Source organism: Panulirus ornatus, chromosome 3 (assembly GCF_036320965.1).
Source record: "Panulirus ornatus isolate Po-2019 chromosome 3, ASM3632096v1, whole genome shotgun sequence".
NCBI lineage: Eukaryota > Metazoa > Arthropoda > Malacostraca > Decapoda > Palinuridae > Panulirus > Panulirus ornatus.
In genome coordinates, this window is record NC_092226.1 from 10,138,053 (window position 1) to 10,161,717 (window position 23,665).

Consider the following 23,665-nt stretch of genomic DNA (forward strand, 5'->3'; position numbering starts at 1 on the left):
TAAACCACCATCGTCATTATCCCCAACACGACACCACATACTACCAAACTCATACCACACTAGCAACCAGAATCATCACTACTACATCTACTACTACTACATCTACTACATCTACTACTACTACTACTACTACATCTACTACTACTACATCTACTACTACTACTACTACTACTACCACTCCTCCTTTACTACTACTACCACAGCAAATACCACCTCCACACCCACTGCTCTCACCATTATTGAAGAGCCAACCGGCTCTAGCACACAGGTGTAACATTCAGCAACAACTTGCAAACACATCTCACTGTCTCAGTTGGCAGTAAGTTTAGTCCTTGTGTTCGGGAGCTGCCTCAGTACTTGAGGCTATTATTGTTCCAGTTGACACAGAGATCCTGACGGGCGATTATCTCGTTCACTAGTAGCACCTCCTCCTCCTCCTCCTCCTCCTGCCACTCGATAGGTCAAGTCCTCGGAACACGAATGATGATTGACTTTGGCTGGCATTTTGTATCGACACTTCTAACTTGTAGTTACTTGAGGTACCATTCACCTACTTCTACTCTCCTGGTCCGCATGATCCCCTGTGATATTCGTAGTAGATTAAGTGAGGCATAGCCTGGTCTTCCTTGACTATGTCATAGCTAAGGGAAGAGGAAGCCTCACGACTCTCCATAAGTCAGCATTAATCAAGACAATCAGTGTCACTACCATGGCTCTCTGGAGGACCTCGCCAAAGCCATGGATGTGTTACTGGAGTCAATACAGAGCGTCGGGGAGGGGGACAAGGAAGTCTGTCCACAGCTCTCAGAACTGTTTGCCGTACACCCGCGCCCCCGCGCCCCCCGCGCCCAACCCCTCTTTAGGGCCGTCTGTATAGAGAGACAATGTCAAGAGACCATACAATAACAACGCAAGGGGACCTCTTATCCAATGGATCATCTTGCAGCTTCAAGGCTGCGCTACAATCAGCAGCTGGGGCACGATGCACTCCTTCGAGGTGAGAAATTTTTCCGGCGAGACCGTAGTCTGTTTTGTCAACTGACGATGGTAGGGTGAATGTTGTAGGAAATGAATCGTCGGAGGATAATATGCGGTGTGAGGAGGGTTGATCGAATAAAGAATATGAGAGAGGCTAAGAGAGGGTTGTGGTAGTAAAAGGAGTATGTATCAAATCGCTGAAAAGGGCGTGCTGAAACGGTTTGGATATTTGGAGAAGATGAGTGAGGAAAGAATGACTATAAGGATTTACATGTCAGAAGTGGAAGGAACAAGGAAGAAAGTAAAACGAAGGAGAAGGTGATAGGATGGAATTTAACTTAGATGCTTTGAAGGCCCGGAGCCTAAAACGTGCAGGAGGGTTCAAGGCATGCAAGGGTTAGAGCGAATAGGAGTTATGTGGTGTACAGGGGTCAACGTACCGTCAGTGGCCTGAACCAAGGTATACGAATCCACCGGGGGAAACCATGGAAAGGTCTGTAGTGCCTGGTTGTGGATGGAGGGAGGGCTTTAGCTTCGGTGTATCATACATGACAGCTACAGAGTGGATGAGAGTGAATGAGGCAACGTCTTCGCCATATTTATATATATATATATATATAAACCCAGAAAGCAAGAAATGCCAAGCTTTCGTCTCTTTCTCAAGACATCTTCAGGGTAACTGAAGATGTCTTGAGAAATATACAAAAGCTTGTCGTCTATGTCTTTCTGTTTTCTGCGAGTTTATTTGGATATATATATATATATATATATATATATATATATATATATATATATATATATATATATATATATTACTGTTATTACTGTCAAATCAGCTGTTCATCCTCACATAGGAGACGGTCGACAAGACAAAACGAGAAAACCTTTAGTGAGAAAGAAAAAGATCACTGGGAAGATACTACTACCATTATACCTAATAAGAAATGAGGGGTATGATAATGAGAACTTTCACGATAAAGGAGGCAAACCTAATGATGAAAAATTTAATATTGCTACATTGTATAGACACCAGTATGACAAATGGTATTAAATTCAGAAAACACTTCTCAAACAATGTGAGTCATTATGAGAGGTTACAAGAACGCAAGATTATCAGCAGCCTTGATGAAATGAGGAGACATATGTGGCCTCAAGTATGATGCACTAGATAAAAGAAGACATTTCAGAGAAGGAGATGATACAGAACTATTAAATCTGAGGCAACGCTCGAGTGAAACGTTAATTTCGTCATCGTGCAAGTGGTGAGAATTATAGCGCTACGCGCTAGCCCTGGCCCGGGCTCTTTGGTACACACACAGACACACACACACACACACGCACACACACACACACACATTCACAGACAGACAGACACACACACACACACACACACACACACACATACACACACACACACACATTCACACACACACACACATACACATATAAAGAAGAAGAACATAAAGAAGAAGAAGAAGAAGAATATAAAGAGGAAGAAGAAGAATATATAGAGGAAAAACAAGAATGAGAAGAAAGAAATGGAAGAAGAAAGAAAAAAGAAAGGAAAGCTATTTTAGTATTACATCTTACCCTTACGAGTTAAAGGAAAAAAAACTCCATGAAATAGATGAACACAACTAACCTCTACAGCTCCTGTATAGGAGAAAAAAAAAGGTCTTAGGTAATTAATTCTAGATCCGATACTGGGACATGTTTTCAAGTTTCCCTCCCCTGACGTCAGAACGAGGTCATTAATAACCTAATGACCGCAATTCATTAGCGTTGAGTTTTGTTAACCATTCAGCCGTCAGCAGTACGATAACGAGCCATTAGTAACGCGACCTCAAACACGTTTGAATCAAGTTCGACAAAGTCATTATACTGATTATTTACCTTCGTGACTATCGAGGACTCAGTCATTAGATTAATGTAAATGTTTCGTCTCCAAGAATATGTGAAGGAAATAAGAAATATGACTTGAGACAAGAGGTACATTATGGGTCTAATCATTATGTACACTATGTTTCTCCGTTGAGTACGATACCCTGAAATCCAATGTTTGTTGTTGGATATGATGGATTGCAACGAATAAAGTCGTATAAACCATTTCATAATTACGTAAAGAAAATAGTAAAACTATGTAACCCTCTTGATCATAAGGATTAATTTCTTCAGCACGATTATTTTGATCCCTCGAGATCACTAGGCTTTACCTAACCAACTGCAAAGTACGATTATTGCAAATTCTGATCTCACAGTGTTACATTGGATGACTTAACACGATGTAAAAGGTATTCAGCTGATTGAGAAGGCAAGCGAAGATCACTACATGAGAATCCAACACGGTTTAGTTTAAAAGTAGAACGATTAAAAGAGGATTGAGAATGGAACATACAGGTAATGATTTGAGGAGCATATATATATAAAGTATTCAGCTGATAGAGAAAGTATGCGAAGACCACAGCATGAGGATCCAACATGGTTTAGTTTAAAAGTAGAACGATTAAAAGAGGATTGAGAATGGACTGGAGGAACATACCACACACTTTCGCATTCCTCCTTTGCACTCGATTTCTTTCAAAAATCCCCTTGGACACAGGGTCAGGGTTTAACCTACAGCTCGAAAACCTATTCAAAGCTCAAGATCACCCGACCTACACAGCGAAAGTAAGAGATTAGAGATAGTCCACATCTCCAGATCACAGCCCTCCAGTACAATATGATTTTGCTAGTGACTGAAACACAGACGGTTCACAGTGTTTCATACCGAATCGAACTATGAGTCAGAAGTATAGTGATGTGTATTCAGTAATAACTGAATGATGATAATCATCGAGAGGTTGTCTGAGGGTTTGAGAGCACACTGCAGGATGACAGACGACCTGACCTTGAGGGGGGACCCCATCGCCTCGAGAGAATTCGTGTGAATATTGAACCAGGGTTCGAATCCACCGTTCGTAAATAGAAAATTCACACGTATCCTATTTTTTTTTCCAGAGCATTGTACAACAACCATTAGCAACACCACCATTGACATCTTGGCTTTAACTCAAGTCATGTACTCACCAGTTTAGTAACGTAAACCATTTGAATACGATTAACCTTAACTAGGGTTTCAGTAACAGTGATTCGACTCACTGAATCGCCCGTGCATGATACTTGAACACTCCTAACATAACGCACTTCCTCAAGTAACATGATTTGAAAACGTCTTTGCCACACTCCAGCTCTCCCTGAGACTAGAAAATTGCATAGATCACACTTAATTTTGCGGCATAGAATTAAGTGCCCTGATTAAGATACAAAGACAGAGACTCTAGTATGATTTGGTTAGTATGAACAAAACAGATGAACCTCTGAGTGAACGCACTCCATTTAAAAGATCGGTACAGACAAACGTAACAGACACACAGACCACAGTCTTATGTATGGACACTGCCTAATTTGTGACACACACGCACACACACAGACCACATTGATAATACCTTACATATATATATATATATATATATATATATATATATATATATATATATATATATATATATATATATATGGACTCTACTTCAAACCTAAACCATTCCAAGGTCGCTCCCACGACTATAAATAGCATGGCATGGATCCCCATCCATAGCAAATCTAATTTGCACTTACGACTATAACTTCAAAAAAAAAAAGAGGGGGAACAATACCTTGATATTCCTTTTTTCAGACCAACCAACTCCCTTCCTTTTGTCACACATTAGAGAAAGAGAAAGAGAGAGAGAGAGAGAGAGAGAGAGAGAGAGAGAGAGAGAGAGAGAGATCAGACAGACTTTACGTAGAAGGAATTATCCACACGGCATCTCCCTTCCTCCATATCCGGAGCATTTACACCCAAGATACTCACTCACTCGATAGCCAACGAATTCATCCCAGCCTTTTAATCAACTCGCCGACTCCCGTGTCTTTCAACATCTGGTGGAGATGTCGTGCAGGTCGGCACAGACTGACTCTCATGATTTCAAGTGATTTAGAAGCTATCAAGTCTTTATTGCATTCCCGCTCTCCTTGCGCGAAAGAAAAGCACCAAATTAAAGGGTAACTTCAGCAGCATGCACTCCCCCTTCTCCCCTTCCTACCCCTCTGTTGCTAACGCTCTCTCTCTCTCTCTCTCTCTCTCTCTCTCTCTCTCTCTCTCTCAATCTCTCTCTCTCATGCCACATCTCCTCAAGCCAATTTGTGTGTGTTCTTTCCTCTCTCTGTCTCTCTCTCTCTCTCTCTCTCTCTCTCTCTCTCTCTCTCTCTCTCTCTCTCTCTCTCTCTCACATACCCTCTCCTCTTCCTCTTGCCCCTCACCTTCCAACCCTTCGTATACCATCTGCTTCCATCCTAGGTGGAAGAAATAAGTGGAAGCCTTGCGTTTTCCCCTCGCTTCTGCGGAGCAGGTGGAAGACTTATGGAATATGTGGCATTTGTCTCCGGGAGAAAATTTTCTAGTGTAACGTAGTGGTGTCTCTGAGCATTCCACCGAAATCGTTTATTTCACAGATAAAAAGAAAAAAAAGAACGGAAAATCATAACAATGGGTAATCAACAGAGGGATTCAGGTACGTCTTGGCTTTTTGTGTAGTCTCTCCTCCTGTTGACAGACCGTGTCTGCTTAGCCTAGGCAAGTGAAGAACTCTTACCGGGATGTCCAGCAGTCATAGCCTGAGGCCTCTTCTCCGAGCGAACACTATTGTGGAGGAGTAGTTCAGCGAGCGAGCAAAAAAGAAAAAAAAAAAACACACACCCACACAAGACGGGCAAGACAAACGCAAACAGAACGAAAAAAAAAAATGTAAGTGTTTATCTCCCAAGAGACTCGTGCAGTTACCCCATTAGACAAGTTACAGGAAATATGTATTTGTCTCGCCATCCTACTCGCACAGATCCTCCAGGACTTGAACCACAGGAATGGGCGACGAGGAGCAAAAATTCTCCCTCAGGACAGAACGACCGACCTAGCCATTTCTGGTAGAGCGAGAGGCACAGCTCGTCCCCCCCACACACAGAGAGAGAGAGAGAGAGAGAGAGAGAGAGAGAGAGAGAGAGAGAGAGAAGGGAGGGCGTAATTAAACTAGTGGACGACCAGGAACTGCCCACCAAGATGGTTTAAGTAAGGAGATTAGTACCACAAGATCACAGAGAGGAGGCGAGAAAGGAGAGGACGTGCTGTTATCATCTGACGTCGTTTTTGTAAACACTTTTACACTATCATTCTTTTTTTTCCTTGTCCTTCTATCATCCTCGACTGCATTTCTAATTCCGTGGACGTAGGTAAGGTAAATACAGCTTTGGAATCGTTTGTATTCACCGTGCCATCACACACCTTAGTGTCATAGTGGAGCATGGACATCTATGACTTTCACCCTTATGAAAGTTCCTCTTCACAACACATCTCGACATTGAATTTGCTTTCACTCGCATCCTCAGTCATTCCTATGCGACATATTCCTCTGAAATGGTTCTATGCCGTTGAGGATAAGTCAAATTTACATTTCCACATGGCACTCCATATATCGCCAAAAGTCAACGCTCTTAAAGCTGATAGTCATTTACTCAATAGTCCTTAATGCATTCAGACGCTAATATCAGAGACATGATGTAACATAGTGCCAGCACACAGTGCCTCTTGGCTAAAACCATTACGCATGTTATTCTTAAAAGGAAAATGGATAAACTTGTCTCGAGATACAGTAGGGATTCCTTCCTCGCGAAGATGTCAAATCAGAGGCGAGTTTGTCTACGTAACACCAAGACCTCGCCTCACACAGGGTGTTCTCTAGAGCCAGTGTGTATATGGACGTATCGGGAGGGAGATTCGAGTACGTGTTAGGTCTCCTCAATGTTTATATCCTGTATAAGTAACATGGAAGCACGTCTTAAAAATCAAGTGCAACAACAAGGATTATCTAATCCCTTAGGAACGAAATCTCTTCTCAGTGTGACAATAATAACCCATGATTGCCTGTGAATTAATCTTGTCTTTTAATCACTAGAAATTTGATAGTCTATGACGCATCATAGCTCCACGAATGTAGATAAATCATATGAGATCCACTCCACTCTTAGTCTTAGATTTCAATAAACTGTCGTTGGTCCGCCACAGGAAATGGCATTGAACAATCAAACACCTTCTGAGCGATGCGTCAATAGATCATCACGAACGTGAGGTGTGATGCGTGTGTGAGTAATCATCCTCGTTAATCGGTGTGATCAATCCAGCCAGTAATCACTCTCCAACCAATACCCTGGCACCATCATGTGCCAAGTCACCTATCAGGAACCAACATGATATCTAATACCATTAAGTCTCATATTACTTTGCTTTACACTGTGATTATAGTCTTAAACCTGTTTGATGCATGATAGGGATTTATGACGATCAAGAAGAGAGTGTGTGTGATATCAGTCAACAACCATCCAATCATCACACTGTTACTTAGTGTGCCACTGACCGATCATATCCCACCCCAGAGTGAACGTCATGTCCCACCCCAGAGTGAACGTCATGTCCCACCCCAGAGTGAACGTCATATCCCTCCCCAGAGTGAACGTCATATCCCTCCCCAGAGTGAACGTCATATCCCTCCCCAGAGTGAACGTCATATCCCTCCCCAGAGTGAACGTCATATCCCCAGAGTGAACGTCATATCCCACGGTCCCCAGAGTGAACGTCATATCCCCAGAGTGAACGTCATATCCCTCCCCAGAGTGAACGTCATATCCCACGGTCCCCAGAGTGAACGTCATGTCCCTCCCCAGAGTGAACGTCATATCCCCAGAGTGAACGTCATATCCCACGGTCCTCAGAGAGATGTTTCAGCTTCATGCCCCAATCACAACAACAGAGATGACCTGTTTCAGTTTCAGACATTTACCTGTAAACTGGACCAGGTTTCCCCTTCCTTAAATAGGTCAGTAGGTGGTAATGATGATGATGACAAAGTGTAAACCAGGAAAGAATAGGGAAGAAAGAAAGTGGGGAAAATCAACAGATCTTACGAGAATCCACAGTATAGGTAACAAGAGATCAAAACAGAACAGAACAGTTGAAGGAAGCTACAGAGAACCAGAGTTAGAGGGAAGGAGATCCCCTCCCTCCTAGATTCCCAGTCAAGAGTCTTCACAGAATCGCAAACAGCTGTCCACCACAGAATCCCAAACGAGAATTCCCACAGAATCGCAAGCAGGAGCGCCCACACAATTTCATCTGGAATTTCCTCACTATTTCCCACAGAGACTGATCTGGGACTTCCCACAGAATCTCAACCGAAAGTTCCCACACAATCCCAACTGATAGTTCCCACAAAATCTCATCTGGGTGGATAAACCCCCCCCCCCCCCCCCCACACACACACACACACACACACCCACACACACAATTCTGAATCCCAGCCATGAGTTCCAACAGACCCCAAATAGGGAGTCCCATTGTATCAACCAAGAGTTCCCTACACAATCCCAACTATGAATCCCCACAAGTTCCCAGCCGAGAGTCTCCAGACTCTCTCTCTCTCTCTCTCTCCCAATCAGGGAATCCTACAGCATCCCAACCCGAGAGTTCCCACAACATCCCAGCGAGAAGTTCCCTTACATAATCCCAACATCTCGGGAGGGACGTCCTTCGCTACAGTAATTCACAATGACAGTCTCTCACAAGAGGTCATTACCCAAGGCTGTTCTCATCATCTCAAGGAAACGTAACATGTCCATCTCCTGGTCTACTCCTATTTACTATCAATTTCTCCTGCCTGCTTCCTGCTGTACTTCTGTTCCTGCTTTCCCTCCCTTTACACCTGCTGTTTCACCTGCTTCCAAGGTCTTTGCTGTCATCTATCCAATGATTCTGTACCTTAGAGCCTCTCTTTGTAACGTCGATGATTTATAACTATCACTCTTGACTATCCCTCACGTACGTCCTGTTCCAGTTCACATCCTTCTTCTGCTCCTCCTCCTCCTCCTCCTGCTTTTCCCGCTCCTTCTCCTGCTGGCCCAGAACTCCTTCCTCCCCTCCTGGTTATCCTCCATATCCCTCCTTCGCCTGATTTCATCTCCTCCCTCCCACGTCCCACGTTCCGCCTCAACAAACTCCTTGTCTTGTAAGAGACGAAGATGATCCATTCGAGGAATCAAACCCCCTAACACCGACCCTATACCACTACCTCCACCACCGCAGCAGCCTCCACCACCGCAGCAGCAGCCTCCACCACCACCACAGCAGCCTCCACCGCAGCAGCAGCCTCCACCACAGCAGCAGCCTCCACCACCACAGCAACCTCCACCACCGCCACTAACAACAACGGAGTCGAAGGCCAAATCCTTAGGAGGAGAAATTCGGCCTCGTCAGTAATCTCTTCGGGCAAGTTTCTTAAGTAGCCCGTGGAATTAAATGCCATTGCGATCCCCTGAGGCGGAGGTGAAGTGGCTGATGGATTGGGTGGGAATATTCCGACGGGATCACGAGGGGCCGGGCGCAAGTTTGCGGCCGCTATTGGTTTTTGGATGAAGGCTTGAAAAGCCCAGTGGGATTTTAAGGGAGCTACGGCAACAGCGGACGCCCGCCCGCCCGCCCGCCCGCCCGCCCACTCCCCCTGAGCGCGGGCGAACGTGAGCTCGCTGTTGAGGTCTCATGAAAAGGACGTGTTTACTCGCAGCAATGTGTGTGTGTATGTATATCCCTTCTGATATGATCACTACACTGACGGAGGAGGGTAACTTTATACGAGGTTTCTCTTCCTGCGCCTTTTTTTTATTTTCAACCCAGTGTTAGTTAGTGTTAACAAGTTCGTCTGTTGTACGAGTTGACACACTGGAAATTCATATAGAGAGACTTTTGCGCACCGGAGTTTTCATCCCGAGTCATAGATAGAACATAGTGTACTTGTGTGCCTTCCCACTCGTAACAGCATCATCATACAGTGGAAAAAAAGTAATACAGGTAACACTTATAAAGCGTGTGTGGAATTTTTCTTTTGACATTAGAAGTAATGCGGGTAATACTTTTTTAAACGAGTTTTTTGTTTTGTTTTTTCTTTGACAGTAGAAGGATGAAATGTTTTTTTGTTCTTTTACCCTGAAGGTAAACGACTAAAGATACAAGCTAAATGATGGTTCACGAAATGACTTTCAATCCAATGAAGAGGTTTACATGACAGTGACTGTAACTGGATGAATGGATGGTTACTGTATCGTACACCTGATGAATGATTAGTGTGTGGTACACTGATGAATAGTTACTGTATGGTACACTGATGATTGAATAGTGTATGGTACACGGGTGAATGGTTGGTATATGGTACACCTAATGAATGGTATTTGTATGGCACACCGGTCAATGGTTACTGTATGGTACACACGATGTATGGTTAGTTTATGGTACACCTTTTGCTGTGATACACAAGTTATACACTCGTGTCAGGCAAGATAAATAGAAGATAAAGGAGCACATGAGTTGATGATGCTGTGAGAATTCATCAGTTCGTGAGTCACTAAGTGTAAGGTTGCTATTCTCCTTAATCACATAGAGACGATATATATATATATATATATATATATATATATATATATATATATATATATATATGATAGATAGATAGATGGATTTAAGTTTTGGCTAGTAGTGGAGAGTGCCAGCCACAACCTGTCGTAAACCATGAATTCTTTTGAAGGACAGCAAATTAGAAAGGTGACAGACTTTTACATCGTTTGGGAAACGAATCATTAGCGTGTTTACCTCCCAACCCCAGTGCCCAGCCTCACTCTCGCTGTACAAACAGTGGGAGAGACAATATCCTCTTTGCTCTGACAGTATGTCAGGTAGTATCATATTAGCAGCCGGAACGTAAATTCACTTAGTTATAATCGCGTCAGGCGCTGCATGGGTCGGACGCACGACGGGTCACCAACCCTAGCATTATGCTCGCTCCTGCACTCAGCGAGGGTAGTTAGCGAGGGTGTATCTAAACACTGGTCATTCCTCCGCCGTGAGAGAGAGACAGAGACACAGACACACACACACACCGGTAAGGGATAATGAAGGAGGAGCGGATTAAGAGGGAGAGATATGGGTTCTTGGCTGAGTGAGGAGCCATCATCGCTGGGGACACCTACCAGGTAGTAGACGGCGAAGGGCATGACGATGGAGGCCAGCAGGAGATCTGCCAGCGCGAGGGACACTATGAAGTAGTTGGTAACGGTCTGGAGCGAGCGCTCCCTGTACACGGACATAAGCACCAGGATGTTGCCGAAGACGGTGAAGACCGGGAACAGCAGTAGCAGTAGCGTCCAGTAGTTCCTCTGCGTGTGGATGGCGTCCTCGACGGTGCAGTTCACCGTGCAGTTCTCGGCCATGGGGTCCGTGAGGTTGGCGGTGCAGTTGTCGAACTCCAGGCAGAGGTTGACCATCATGTCTGGCACGACGGAGGTGACGGCGTTGTTCGAGGCGACGGTGGCGAGCTCCTCCTTGCCGTTCACCACGCCTCCGCCGTACTGCAGGTCCGCGGGTTCCTCCTCCTCCTCCTCGTACTTCAAATTCGGCACCTTGAGTACGGGCAGCGTCTGGGCCAGGGCCTTGAGGCCCGTGGGCACTCCAGAGGCCGCCGACAACCCCACGCCGAAGGAGGGCGGGGACGGCGCTGGGAATAATGTGGGTGACATGGCTCGTCACCCACACTACCGAGGCTGCGTGCCCTCCCCGCCGTGGGATCCAACCTGTAGAGGACGTGCTCGGGCTGGGCGTCAAGGGTTTGGCCGGTATCAGGGTTTTCTTTTTTTTTTTTTATTTTTTTTTAGCGCGGATGATCCTCTCCCACGACTCTGGCTCGGCCAAGCGGGAGGAGAGACGTGGGGGCCAGGCGGGCGAGATGAGCGGCTCTGTGCTCGCGGCGCAACGGACACAACCTTACTGGCACTGCCTCCCTACTGGCACTGGCTCCCCACTGCCTCCAGCTGCCCCGCGCCCGCCCGCCCGCCCGTCCCCCACCCTCACTCTCTCCTCCTCCACCTCCTCCTCCTCCTCCACCTCCTCCTCACCTGCGCACTCGTCACCTGCCCCTCTCATTAACCTTGCCTCGTTAACACTCACTCGATATCCTTCGTACATTAACCTTCTTGTCTAAGTCATTATCCTTCATCTATCCTCCCCCCTCCCCCCCTCATTATCCGCAGGGTCATTAACCTCCCTAAGGTCACTAATTGATGCTCATCCTCTACTACTCGTTAACCTTCTATTAACCAGATTTGAACACTCAATCATAGAGCGTTAGTCTTCATTAATCTTCACCCAATAACTTTCTATCGCTGCTTCAGAAAATCTAAATCAACTCAGTACTAATTACTTCTCATTCAGCACAATTCCCTCGTTCATTTCTTTCACTTAATGACCATCATTCATCAACAAAAACTTTACTAACCTGAAATTCCTTAATTATCAAAACCAATAAACTTTACCTAAACTTTTGATTCGACAAAGGCAGTTTACAACAACGCGAGTTGCAAGGCATTGCACCAAAAACTCTTTATCATCTCATAATATCAAATTCTTCCTCCCATCATTTTCTACCCTTCTAATATATGTCATTATGATACCCATATGTTATTCACTGATACGTCACCAACTGCATCTTGACTAATGAGGTGTCTTGTGTCATTAAAAGGTTCTTTCTTAGACACACACACACACACACACACACACATTTTTTTTTTCATTTTCCCACCTTGCCTTTCCCACCGTTCCAAAGTAAGAAAGCGTCAGAAAGATAGATAAGAACCTTCGAGGGAAAAAATCCCCGTTTCCCTCTCTCCTCTGCTTCTTCTTATGGACAGTAATAATACTGGAGGGAAGGGCTTGTAAAATGAAAAAGGGTGGGAGGGGGTTGTTCAGTCCAATCGAGGAGCTTCTTGCTCCGCAGGTAACGATTGTCGACCCTTGCCAGGATTGTAAGATGTTAATACTGTGTCACTTCAGGTCTGAGTGTAACAATGTATCGTAACTAGTCTCAGAATTGCCTAACGAATAAGAGTCTTGTGTCATGCTTTTATAGTCAACTTGTCATAAAGGAAAGAGATCTCCTGGTCTTAAATCTTACCTGGAATGTAGAATGGGGAATACTGAATGTTAAGTGTTAGCCAAAGTGTACCCGATTAATGTGCTTGTCATCTTGTATTCTTATTTCTTGTATTATATGTAGATTTCACCCTGGTGTTTGCTTTAATCCCGTAACAATCATATAGCGTTATCCAGTGTGCATAATAAATAGAATTGACGGACCTTTCCAAAAAGAATCGTAACAACAATTTCAGACGGGTGTGTGTTTGTGTGTGTGTGTGTGTCCGGTGAAGTGGTGTTGAACCCTTAGGTATGCCGGCGGTTGGTTAGTCCTTTTCGGATGATTTCTGTGTGGGTATGTGTGTTTTGTCGATGTTATATTTGCCGGTGTGTGGAGAGGGTTAGGAACTATGTGAGTAAAGGTTGCTAAAGTGTGAGGCTGGGGTACGGTGTCATCTTATCTTCATTTTGGGGATGATGGTACTCAGAATGGCTTGGTTAAGAGATGGTCTAGTGCTGGGGTCTAGTGCTGTTGTATATAGAACGAAGTGCCATTGGAACCCTTATCCCTGAGGTGGTTCTGCAGAAAGAGTTATGATGAACCGAGGACCAGCTACAGTCGAGAAGACTGGAACGCCATTTGGCTAGGATCATGCCCTTGAAACAACCTCCTACTCCCCAAAAAAGGAGTCCCAACTATCCCTGCTCCCGCGTGAAGTGCAGCTTCACTTTGTGCCGGAATATGGTTCATAGATACGTTCTTGTCATGGCCTTGGTTGCTCTACCTTTGCATCTTTTGATATCCTAATCATCGTCACCATGAGCAGTATGGTCTAGAAACATGTAGGTTGTGTCCATCACTCCTTACTCTTCTCCTCTCGACGGCAGGCAAGTTTAAGGTCCTGAACCTTTCATTTTGAATCCGTTTCTTTTCATTCTGACACGATCTTTATTGTTCTTCTGCACATTCTCTAATAGTTCTTTGTGCTTCTGTAGACTTGGTGACCAAACTTTAAGAAGTAAATTCTCGCTCTGGCATCATGTGGGATGTAAACAGCTTACTGAATATCTCCTTCGTCCACGTACATGAATGCTGCTGTTCTGGTATTTACTTGAAGTCAGTTTGTCTTTCAAGTTTTTCCAAGAAGTTCTAGTGGACAAGTTGGGTTCATTGTCTATTCCCAAGTCCCTTTTTCACCCACAGATTCCTGCAATTTCTCTCCTAGTTAAAAAAAGAAATCGCATCGAGGTCTTCTTTGGCTGTGTTCCATCCTCATTACTCGACATTTGTTCGACTGAATTTTTCATCAGCCGTGCACGTCACCAGCTCATGGAGTTTGTCCAGGTCCCTTTGTAAACTGGTGCAGTTCTTGTTATTCCTTCCTTCCCTCATGACCTCGACATCTCGACAAACATATTCTGGTGATGAGTTCCTTCTGGCAAGTCATTTAAATACATCAGGAGGAGCAAGTGTGTGTGTGTGTGTGTGTGTGTGTGTGTGTGTGTTTCTATGCGCACGTGGCTGCGGTCGTCTATGCAGTCATGTGTAACTGGACGTCGTGATAGACGGACCCCCACCCTTCCCCCCTCCCTTCCCCCTTTTCCCGCTGGGGTCGAGACCTAGTCAAGAGACAGGGCATCATCACAAGTGTACAACCCTCTCACTGTAAGACAGAATCGGTAACTACAACTAGCAATCTCTCGCTCACACACACACACACACACACACACACACACACACATCATGTCACCCACCCACTCATCCACACACACGCACACACACACACACACACACACACACACACACACGAACACATCATCTTCCAAGCTCCCTGCTAACTTCTACACCATCTTGAAATAATTCTATTTCTCGTGTCGGACCCGCACATCCCCCTCATCTCCAAGACTATACAAACTTTTCCCTGCTCGCCTCATCTCTGGTTCTTCTCGTAATTCCTGCAACTTGGGGAACAGTCCTCATCTCAGCCATGCGAATCGAAGTTCTTGTAAACACGTCCCGGAATATGAATGAAGAAGATCCGCTAGGAGGCGCGCCCAGGGAGAACCTTCATTAGGAAACTCCGTAATGACTACGAGGAAGGGAAATAAATGAATTGAGAAGGTCACTGTGGCGGTCTATAACTTGAAGCAGCTTATTGGGGGGAGGAGATGGAGAAATGGACGGAGGAGGAGGAGGAGGAAGAGTAGCGGGTGGTGTTGTTGGAACTCTCTCTCTCTCTCTCTCTCTCTCTCTCTCTCTCTCTCTGTCTCAGTGAGCCGCCGCCACCACTTCTTTTCGGCTGTCAAACTTCACTCCCTTTCGACTCATGTGGCTGTCTTTTCTCTTGGAGCCACATCCACATGTGTGGGTTACTATTGGCCTTCAGTTCACAGACACGCAACACGGTCTCGCCCTCTTTCTCATAGGTAATGCTTAACAACGAGTAACTCACACGACTCATTCTTCATAATCCAAGATTTCTGTGCGGTGAGGGCTACGCTTTCGCCTTGTCTTCTGGCACAAAATCGTCATCACACGAAATCAATTATGCAAGTACTCGAGGTCACCTCCCAAGTGTGAGTCGGTCTTCCAACACACACTTACGCCAGTAACGATAACCTTGTAAACTGAACCCTGCCAATAGATCTCCAAGACCCTTCTCACAAAATCACAGAGGAAAATTAGCTTAACGTACACAAAATGCTCGGAGGATCATACCAAAACAAACCGAGCTGCTATCATACGCTGTCACGGAGAAACAGAACAACACTGCAGTCTCAGCAACGAGGATAAACTCTGAGAATAAACATTTACTCGCTGGATTAACAGTACCTGAATGCAGACTGTCAACAAGAGATTGTCTGCAGAAGGAAGAAGGTGCGCTCTTAGTTCGTGTTGCAAGTGCAGGATAAAACGCTTGGTACTTATGATTCGCTTTACACCGATACTGCTGTCGATAGATAGGATTAAACTGCATTCAGGCGTCAAATATCTATAGACTTCCTAAACAAAAGCTAGAAAAGGACTCAATGCTTCTACAAAGAAACAGAATTTCACATAAACAATATGAAAGTCATAATTGTACGCGACTTTAAGAATTCAGGTGTACACTGGAATACTTTGATAGAAGATAAAGAGAGGAATAGATAGATTAACTTCATTTATCTTCTTCTTGGTCGGTTCATCTATAAACCGACCAGAGGCCACAATATCCCTGATCTTGTCCTCGCCAGCGACAGAGAACTGGACAACAGTGCAAACAAATATTAAGCTATGTACCTTTGAGATAGGAATACTATACACGACTACCAGATATTTGGAATTACGCTGTCTAATGTACATGAAAAAAAAAAAAATCTTGGAGTTTTTAACAGTAATAATCTGATGCATGATTAACAGTGTCTAGTAGCAAATGAAATGGAAACGGATGCTAAATTTCAGATCGACTACAAAACACCAGCAATACTTCTGAGCATAACTAATGCATCACATATTAGATATGGAAATCAGTTCTGGCAGCAATTACTCGAAGGACGTGGAAATAATGGAACAAGTACAAAGACTGGCAACAAAACTGAATCCATCTCAGAGAAACATAGTTCCTGAAGTGATGCTAAGACTCGATCTCTTGTTTCTTAAGAACCGAATCCTACCTCATAAAACTGTCACAAATCTTTTTAAATTTCTGATAAATTCGACACGTATATTACGAAAATCAGTTTCAAATAACAGATAACTCAGTTACCAGGACGGATAGCATGAAACTTTAAGGTAAACGATATAACACAGACGTGGGAAAAAGTTTATATGCAAATAGGTATGTTGAAAATAAGAATGAATTACCGTCAAACGTAATCAGTGTACAGGTTGTAGATGTCCTTAAAAAATCGGTCAGTCATGTTTCTCACGAGCACCAGGAAAAGAAAATATACATATACATTAGTTTATTTTTCCCGTCCCCAGACACCAAAGTGGATATTGGAGTGCAGTAGAGGATGCGGTACCGTCATATGAATTTTCTAAGTAGGAATTTTCTTTACGTTCTATCCTGTTCACTTCCATGCTGGCATTACTTCTCAAATATATGGTGGTTCCAGGTTCAAAACACAGAAAACGTAGACATGAGATAACGGGTCCTCTTTTGTTTGCCATTCCTATGTACTCTCCCATGTTCTCTCTCTCTCTCTCTCTCTCTCTCTCTCTCTCTCTCTCTCTCTCTCTCTCTCTCTCTCGCCTCCCCATTATTGGTTCACACTTCGGTGATGAGGCGTATGATGAGAGTATGAGTGAGGTTAAAGACGATGGTCTTAAAGGGATATATTCTAGTGATTATGATGATGTTATATGTTCCCCCGCCCCACGATTCTCACAACGTACCCAATTATCTTTATCTCTTCCTTTCCTCAAATTACTAATAAACTCCTGTTATTATTATTACTATAATTATTATTATTAGTATCATTATCATTATTATTATCATCATTATTATTATTAGTGTTATCATTATTATCATTACTATCATCATTGTTATTATCATCATTATTACTATTATTATTCTATTATTATCATTATCATTATTATTGTTATTATTATTATTATCATTATCATTATTATTGTTATTATTTTCATTATCAATGTTATAATTATCATCTTGATATTATCATCTTGATTATTGTTATTTTTGTTATTATCATTTCTATCATTATTATTATTATTATTATTATTACTATTATTATTATAATGATTATTATTATTATTATCATCATCATCAATTATTGTTTCATTCATACTTTCACGATAGTTCCTCATTTTTTCCTCGTACGTGTCTCAAATATACTTGACCAGTTTCAAAAGGTCGAGCCTTGAATGACCAGTTATTTTCTATGGCTTCACCTGATCATATTCGTAATATCTTCTTCCCAGTTTCGCATGAATCAATGGAGATATATTGTCCAGACTCAGTCAGGCTTAATATAGTCCACATCAGTTCAGCTTCGATCTAATAGTATTGCGAGTGATGGGGCATCGACTCGTTATGCCTCGCTGAACTGCACACTCTTCTTTTTATCTCTCGTATCTGTAGAAAACAAACACATAAATCCCTCGACAGGACAATATAGCGATTTCACCTCAAGGCTGACTGGGGGATTAATTTCCCCGAGGGATTAATCCTTATGAGTGAATTTCGTTTTTCTTTCTCAAGATACGGGATTTTGTTTCATATATATATATATATATATATATATATATATATATATATATATATATATATATATATATATCTATTTTTATATTATTTTTTTATTATACTTTGTCGCTGTCTCCCGCGTTTGCGAGGTAGCGCAAGGAAACAGACGAAAGAAATGGCCCAACCCCCCCCCATACACATGTATATACATACGTCCACACACGCAAATATACATACCTACACAGCCTTCCATGGTTTTCCCCAGACGCTTCACATGCCCTGATTCAATCCACTGACAGCACGTCAACCCCGGTATACCACATCGCTCCAATTCACTCTATTCCTTGCCCTCCTTTCACCCTCCTGCATGTTCAGGCCCGATCACACAAAATCTTTTCACTCCATCTTTCCACCTCCACTTTGGTCTCCCTCTTCTCCTCGTTCCTCCACCTCCGACACATATATTCTCTTGGTCAATCTTTCCTCACTCATTCTCTCCATGTGCCCGAACCATTTCAAAACACCCTCTTCTGCTCTCTCAACCACGTCTTTATTGCATCGACTTATCCTGCTGAACCCACTTCTTACCTCGACAAAACAAATCCACACAGGACAATTAGTTCCTCAACATATTATTTCCGAGATATCCGAATTCCTTCAATACGATTTTTTTCCACAACAAATAATTATATAGGTCCTGCCTGATATCGGCATTAGCAAATTGTTGGATCGTTACTATTCCTTCAAACATACCAACTTCTTTGCTTTCACTGACAGATAATGTTCTCGCACTTCCACCATTCTTCAAGCCCCCAGATATTTTCCCCACCCTACCTAGATCCACTCCGCTTCAATTCCACCCGCCAATCACATCCCAGACTTTGAACCTCACCACTCCAGTTTCCATTAACTACTCATTGACTGACCCTAACCCTACAGCACCAATTTACAACTCACACACTTCTCACACACGAACAACCTCAGGTAACCCACTCTCACCCCCAGCCAGTTTCATTAAAACCACCTCCACCCCGAAACCCACCATTTTTCCTCATCCAAACCTAAATGTAATCAAACTCCACGACCAACCCCTTTTCAACCTCAAATGCTCAAAATCAAGATTAACTAATAACATTATCAATGAGATAACTAAGACTTGTTCCAGAAACCTCATCCTACAACACCCACAAACTCAAAACACACACCCACCACATATCCACACAACCATACAACGACACCAACCACACCTCACAAAAGAATACCTCAACCACTACAAAACTCAACCCACATACCTCAAGACACCGCTACAATCCATAACTACGCATAAACTCACCAATCCCTATGCCGCAACCGAACTACACTCCTGCAATAAAATACAAGGAACGTAAACTTGAGAAACGAGGGAATGGCAAAGGCGTATAATTGCTGGTCTTTCTTCGTACGTCCCACAAAGAACAAATATCTGTTAGCGTCCTACATAAAAAAAAAAGAAAGAACACTGAAGACGAGACAGATCGTATATTTGTTGTCTCCTTTATTTACCCTTTTTATTTGTTCTATTCAATAATGGTGAAGAGTGAAACAAAAAAAAAAAAAAAGAATGCGTCTTGCTCTATTTGCTGTAGCAAAAGAAAAATAAAATCTGTTCTTGTTTTTACTTCGTTGTGGGAGATGGGCAGGAGCTAAGGCAATCTAATCACACCAATGGATTGTCTATTGTTACAAATAGAATTAATTAGAGGATTGGATTGTCTATAGTCAAAAAAAAAAGAAAAAGATATATTTTTGATCATTAAGAGATATTGAAAAGTCAGTGTGTAATTTGAATCACGTTACATAGTCGTACAGGGGAAATACGCAATTCCTTTAAACGAAAGGGAGTATAGCGTTATAGAAATAGAGAACGCCTTTAACGAAGCTACTCCGTATAGCGTCAGATAGGGGAAAATTCGGTACTCCTTATAACCCAATTCCATTACGGCTTCGTAGAGGGAAATAACTGGATTCCTATAACGAAATTACACAAATCATCACAGAGGGATACACGAAACGAATTTCGACAAGAATTGTTTATATATATATATATATATATATATATATATATATATATATATATATATATATATATGTACACCAGTAATTATGATCGATGTATTAAGTAAAAGAAAAATCAAATTGTAGAAAACTTCAACTCAGTCTAGTGAATATAGTCTTTCTCTTTCCTCACTACAACTCACTATCATGTTCACTGTTGATCGTGACACCACTAAACGCATCTTCACTTCACACTCAGTAAACCCAAACTCACTTTCCCCTCTCCATAGACGCACCTCCACTTCACCCTTGATAAACCCAAACTCACTTTCCCCCCCACGTAAACGCACCTTCACTTCACCCCATATAAACTCCAAACTCACCTTCCCCACTCCATAAACCTATCTTCACTTCACCCTTTATAAACTCTTAACTCACTTTTCCCCGCCACACACAAACGCCTCTTCACTTCACCATCCGCTAAAGTACTTTGACCTCCACGAACCCCTTCTCCTGACCTACATCATTGACAGCAGTAGCCCTTGACCTGACCCAAGGTTATTATATAAATGTATCTTCAGTCTGCCTGAGGTAGTTTCCTAATTTTTGGAAAGAAAAATCAAAATGAAGAAAGAATTAAAAGAATAATACATTTTCTTCCGTCCTACGTGGGGAGACGTGTATATATACAAATGTACTGATGTAGTATGTAATTTCAATGTATTTTTTCTAATATCTTATTTACACCTCCTTTGATATCTTTCTGCACACCTTTTCATAATTTTTCTTACACACCTTTTCATAATATCTTTTACACACCTTTTCTTAATATCTTTTACACACCTTTTCTTAATATCTTTTACACACCTTTTCTTAATATCTTTTACACACCTTTTCTTGATATCTTTTACACACCTTTTCTTGATATCTTTCACACACCTTTTCTTGATATCTTTCACACACCTTTTCTTAATATCTTTCACACACCTTTTCTTGATATCTTTTACACACATTTTGTAATGTCTCTGATACACCTCTTTTGATATCTTTTATACACCTCTTTTTGATATCTTTTACAAACTTTATCTAATATCTTTTGCACACCATTTTAGATACCTTTTACACCCCAATTGATATCTTGAGCACACTTTTTTTTTAATATCTCATACGGTCTTAATTATAACTCATACAGTCTTATGATACATGTTACACACCTATTTTGATATCCTTTACACAACTTCTTTACATGTCTTTTATACACTTTTTTTTTATAATGGTTTTACATAACCTTTCCTAGTATTCTGTATACATCTCTATGACGCCCACGCTTGATACAAACTATGTTTGCAAACAATGTTCCACGCCCTCAGGGCAAAACTGTCACTATGTACACTCAATCAAATTAGTTAGGGGGACAACAGAAACGTGTGGCCAAGTGTTAAACAGAGTCTGTTAACAGAACTCCCTGTGTTAGGACTTGTGTTAGATGTCTGTTAACAGAGCTCCCTGTGTTAGGACTTTGTTTTAGATGTATGCTAACAGAGTTCCCTGTGTTAGGACTTGTGTTAGATGTCTGTTTACTGAGCTCCCTGTGTTAGGACCTTAGTGTATGTTAACAGAGTTCCCTGTGTTAGGACTTGTGTTAGATGTCTGTTAACAGAGCTCCCTGTGTTAGGACCTGAGTTAGAGTATGTTAACAGAGCTCCCTGGGTTAGGACTTGTGTTAGAGTCTGTTAACAGAGCTCCCTGTGTTAGGACTTGTGTTAGATGTCTGTTAACAGAGTTCCCTGTGTTAGGACTTGTGTTAGATGTCTGTTAACAGAGTTCCCTGTGTTAGGACTTGTGTTAGATGTCTGTTTACTGAGCTCCCTGGGTTTAGGTCCTGCGTTAGAGTCTGTTAACAGAGTTCCCTGTGTTAGGACTCGTGTTAAACAGAGTCTGTTAACAGAGCTCCCTGTGTTAGGACGTCTGTTGAGGTTTGTTTCCGCTGTGTATCTTTAGTCTGTGTTACCGGCCCTCGTCTGGATACAAAAGCTTATCTGTTATGTTAGATTAAGCTGCATGTGTTTTATCTCTCTCTCTCTCTCTCTCTCTCTCTCTCTCTCTCTCTCTCTCTCTCTCTCTCTCTCGTGAGCTTTATTTCACTTATTTACGAAATCGCTTTCAATATTTCCAACTGTCTCGTATGTTAACCCTATCCTAGCCTAATCTAACCTAACCTAGACCATCCTAACCTAACCTAATCTACTCAAACCTACCTAACCTAGACCAACCTAACCTAACCTAATCTACTCAAACCTACCTAACCTAGACCAACCTAACCTAACCTAATCTACTCAAACCTACCTAACCTAGACCAACCTAACCCAACCTAATCTACTCAAACCTACCTAACCTAGACCAACCTAACCTGACCTAGTCTAACCTAACCTAACTATTTCTTGTCATATTTGAGTTTCTTGAAATCATCAAAAAAAAAGACGTACTTTCTGTAAAGTTAGCCTTCAAAGGTCAGGTCAATTACCTTCCAGTGTCGGTTTTCGTGTGTGTGATTAACTTTTTTTGTACTCTGCGGGGATGAGAGTGTTTTACACTCGTGTTGTCCCGTGTGTATGTGTGTGTGTGTATGTGTGTGTATGTGTGTGTGTGTATGTGTGTGTGTGTGTGTGTGTGTATGTGTGTGTGTGTGTGTGTGTGTGTGTGTGTGTGCGTTTTCGAGTAATGATTCGCTTATTCATTGATTTGTTTACCCCATCCCTAATTCTCCTTCTACCCCATCAGACCTATCGCCCATCCTGCCTCTTATGATAACCCAGGAAATCACGTCATTAGCCCAATTTCCACAACCCCATTTCCAACAACCCCATTTCCACAACCCCATTCCTGTTTCTATTTCTATCCTGCTTGAATTCATCCTCATATCCCAATCAGGCTTCATCCTCATTCCCAATCCTCACGTAACCCCATTCTTACTCCTATTTTCCATCCCATTTTGCCCCCATTTCCCACGCCTATCCCATGAAGCCCCTATTTCTACTCCTCCTTCCATTCCTTGAGACCTCATCTTTCCTCCTATTCTCAACCCATCACATCCCATCCTTACTCCTACTCTCACCCCATACGCAGCCTCAACTCTCTCTCTCTCTCTCTCTCTCTCTCTCTCTCTCTCTCTCTCTCTCTCTCTCTCTCTCTCTCTCTCTCTCTCTCTCACGTAATTTGCATGTTGCCCGTAATCTAGGCATGGTATGCAGATCACGTCCACTCCCCTCACAGGTACTCCCCATGACCTAAATAAAAAAGGCACACACATACACACACACACATATATATATATATATATATATATATATATATATATATATATATATATATTTTTTTTTTTTTTTCTTCT

General features: G+C 42.6%; 1 protein-coding gene across 1 annotated transcript; it reads right to left on the minus strand.

Annotated features, from left to right (window-relative positions):
• Nucleotides 1-10,696: 10,696 nt before the first annotated feature.
• Nucleotides 10,697-12,340, minus strand: LOC139759653 (uncharacterized). Its single transcript, XM_071682052.1, has one exon. The coding sequence runs from the start codon at nucleotides 11,659-11,661 to the stop codon at nucleotides 10,861-10,863; it is 801 nt and encodes a 266-aa protein (XP_071538153.1). The 5' UTR covers nucleotides 11,662-12,340; the 3' UTR covers nucleotides 10,697-10,860.
• Nucleotides 12,341-23,665: the final 11,325 nt, after the last annotated feature.